This window comes from Limulus polyphemus, unplaced genomic scaffold (assembly GCF_000517525.1).
Source record: "Limulus polyphemus unplaced genomic scaffold, Limulus_polyphemus-2.1.2 Scaffold10334, whole genome shotgun sequence".
Taxonomy (NCBI): domain Eukaryota; kingdom Metazoa; phylum Arthropoda; class Merostomata; order Xiphosura; family Limulidae; genus Limulus; species Limulus polyphemus.
The window spans coordinates 1-1,843 of record NW_013675944.1 but is presented as its reverse complement, the minus strand read 5'-3'; the positions used below and the strand labels follow the sequence as shown (position 1 = coordinate 1,843).

At 31.6% G+C, this 1,843-nt stretch overlaps 1 protein-coding gene across 1 annotated transcript in view; it reads right to left on the bottom strand.

Moving 5' to 3' along the window:
* LOC111083612 (transforming growth factor beta receptor type 3-like) overlaps positions 1-1,132 on the bottom strand; it is a gene marked incomplete at its 3' end in the record, with an annotated part of 17,899 nt that extends 16,767 nt beyond the window's left edge. Inside the window, exons 1-2 of the mRNA XM_022380238.1 lie at positions 1,117-1,132; positions 232-344 (exon numbers count right to left, since the gene is read on the bottom strand). Of these exons, the coding sequence (XP_022235946.1) occupies positions 232-344; positions 1,117-1,132 (129 nt within the window). The remainder of the gene's footprint in view (positions 1-231; positions 345-1,116) is intronic.
* Positions 1,133-1,843: the final 711 nt, after the last annotated feature.

Sequence of the window (1,843 nt, the reverse complement as noted above, 5' to 3'; positions counted from 1 at the left end):
ATGTAGGAGATGTACTTCAAAGATGTCTTTACTTTAACAAGTGCTACATTAATGTAGGAGATGTACTTCAAAGATGTCTTTACTTTAACAAGTGCTACATTGACATAGGAGATGTACTTCAAAGATGTCTTCACTTTAACAAGTGCTACATTGACATAGGAGATGTACTTTAAAGATATCTTTACCAAGTGCTACATTAATGTAGGAGATGTACTTCAAAAATATCTTTACTTTAAGAAGTGCTACATTGACGTAGGAGATGTACTTCAAAGATGTCTTGACTTTAACAAGTGCTACATTGACATAGGAGATGTACTTCAAAGATATCTTTACTTTAACAAGTGCTACATTTAAAGAGTGGATATTTTTAATATATACCTACTACATTGATGTAGCACATTAAAGTAAAGATATCTTTGAAGTACGTCTCCTACGTCAATGTAGCACTTGTTAAAGTGAAGATATCTTTGAAGTACGTCTCTTACATCAATGTAGCACTTGTTAAAGTAAAGATATCTTTAAAGTACATCTCCTACATTAATGTAGCACTTGTTAAAGTAAAGATATCTTTAAAGTACATCTCCTACGTCAATGTAGCACTTGTTAAAGTAAAGATATCTTTGAAGTATATCTCCTACGTCTAATGTTAAATACATTAGTTTAACCAGATGAACATCCCTAATTAATAATGTTAAATACATTAGTTTCACCACATGAACATCCCTAATTAATAATGTTAAATACATTAGTTTAACCACATGAACATCCCTAATTAATAATGTTAAATGATTCAATTAAGTCAAGTAATGAACAGAAAACCATCCAATTAACATTCATTCTTACAAACTTGAAACCTTCAAATTACTATGTTATTTTGATATTATTGATTACAGATGGGGTCCACGTGTTGTTAATGTTATGTTTTCAATTCATTTCAATACCCAATGCAAAGTACCAACAATACAAAGTTGGCCAAAATAATTCATTTTCTATAAAAAATAAGCAGTAGAACTCCAACGGTAATTAATGGAATTAATTACGATACTGATGGTATTTTATTTATATAATTCTTTGTGTCACTTATAGGGGCCATGAAACTAAAAGTGCGGGACCTACAAGCAATCTGGGGCATAACTTGTAAAAAGTATGTTTAAATATCCCAAGGGGTCCATACAGAACACACTGCTAAATCTAAGATAAAATAACTCCATTAATGGTCAGTTCGTAAGTAGCCTAAAATGTAAATAGCCTACTACATTGATGTAGCAATGTGTTAATTAGGGATGTTCATGTGGTGAAACTAATGTATTTAACATTATTAATTAGGGATGTTCATGTGGTGAAACTAATGTATTTAACATTATTAATTAGGGACGTTCATGTGGTGAAACTAATGTATTTAACATTATTGATTAGGGATGTTCATGTGGTGAAACTAATGTCAACAGAAGAATTCAGTGAAGTCGTTATTCATCTCCATCCCCAAGGAGCAGCCGAGGCAAGAACTAACAAAGCAGTCATTGCTAAGGACTTAGTATTAGTCCTCAAGTCTGATTCAGCAGTCAAGTGGAGAATTGATAGCTGGGGAATTCAAGGCACTGTTTATGTTGTGGTAAGTTATCTGTATAGATACTGTTTATGTTGTGGTAAGATATCTGTATAGATACTGTTTATGTTGTGGTAAGTTATCTGTATAGATACTGTTTATGTTGTGGTAAGATATCTGTATAGATACTGTTTATGTTGTGGTAAGATATCTGTATAGATACTGTTTATGTTGTGGTAAGATATCTGTATAGATACTGTTTATGTTGTGGTAAGATATCTGTATAGATACTGTTTA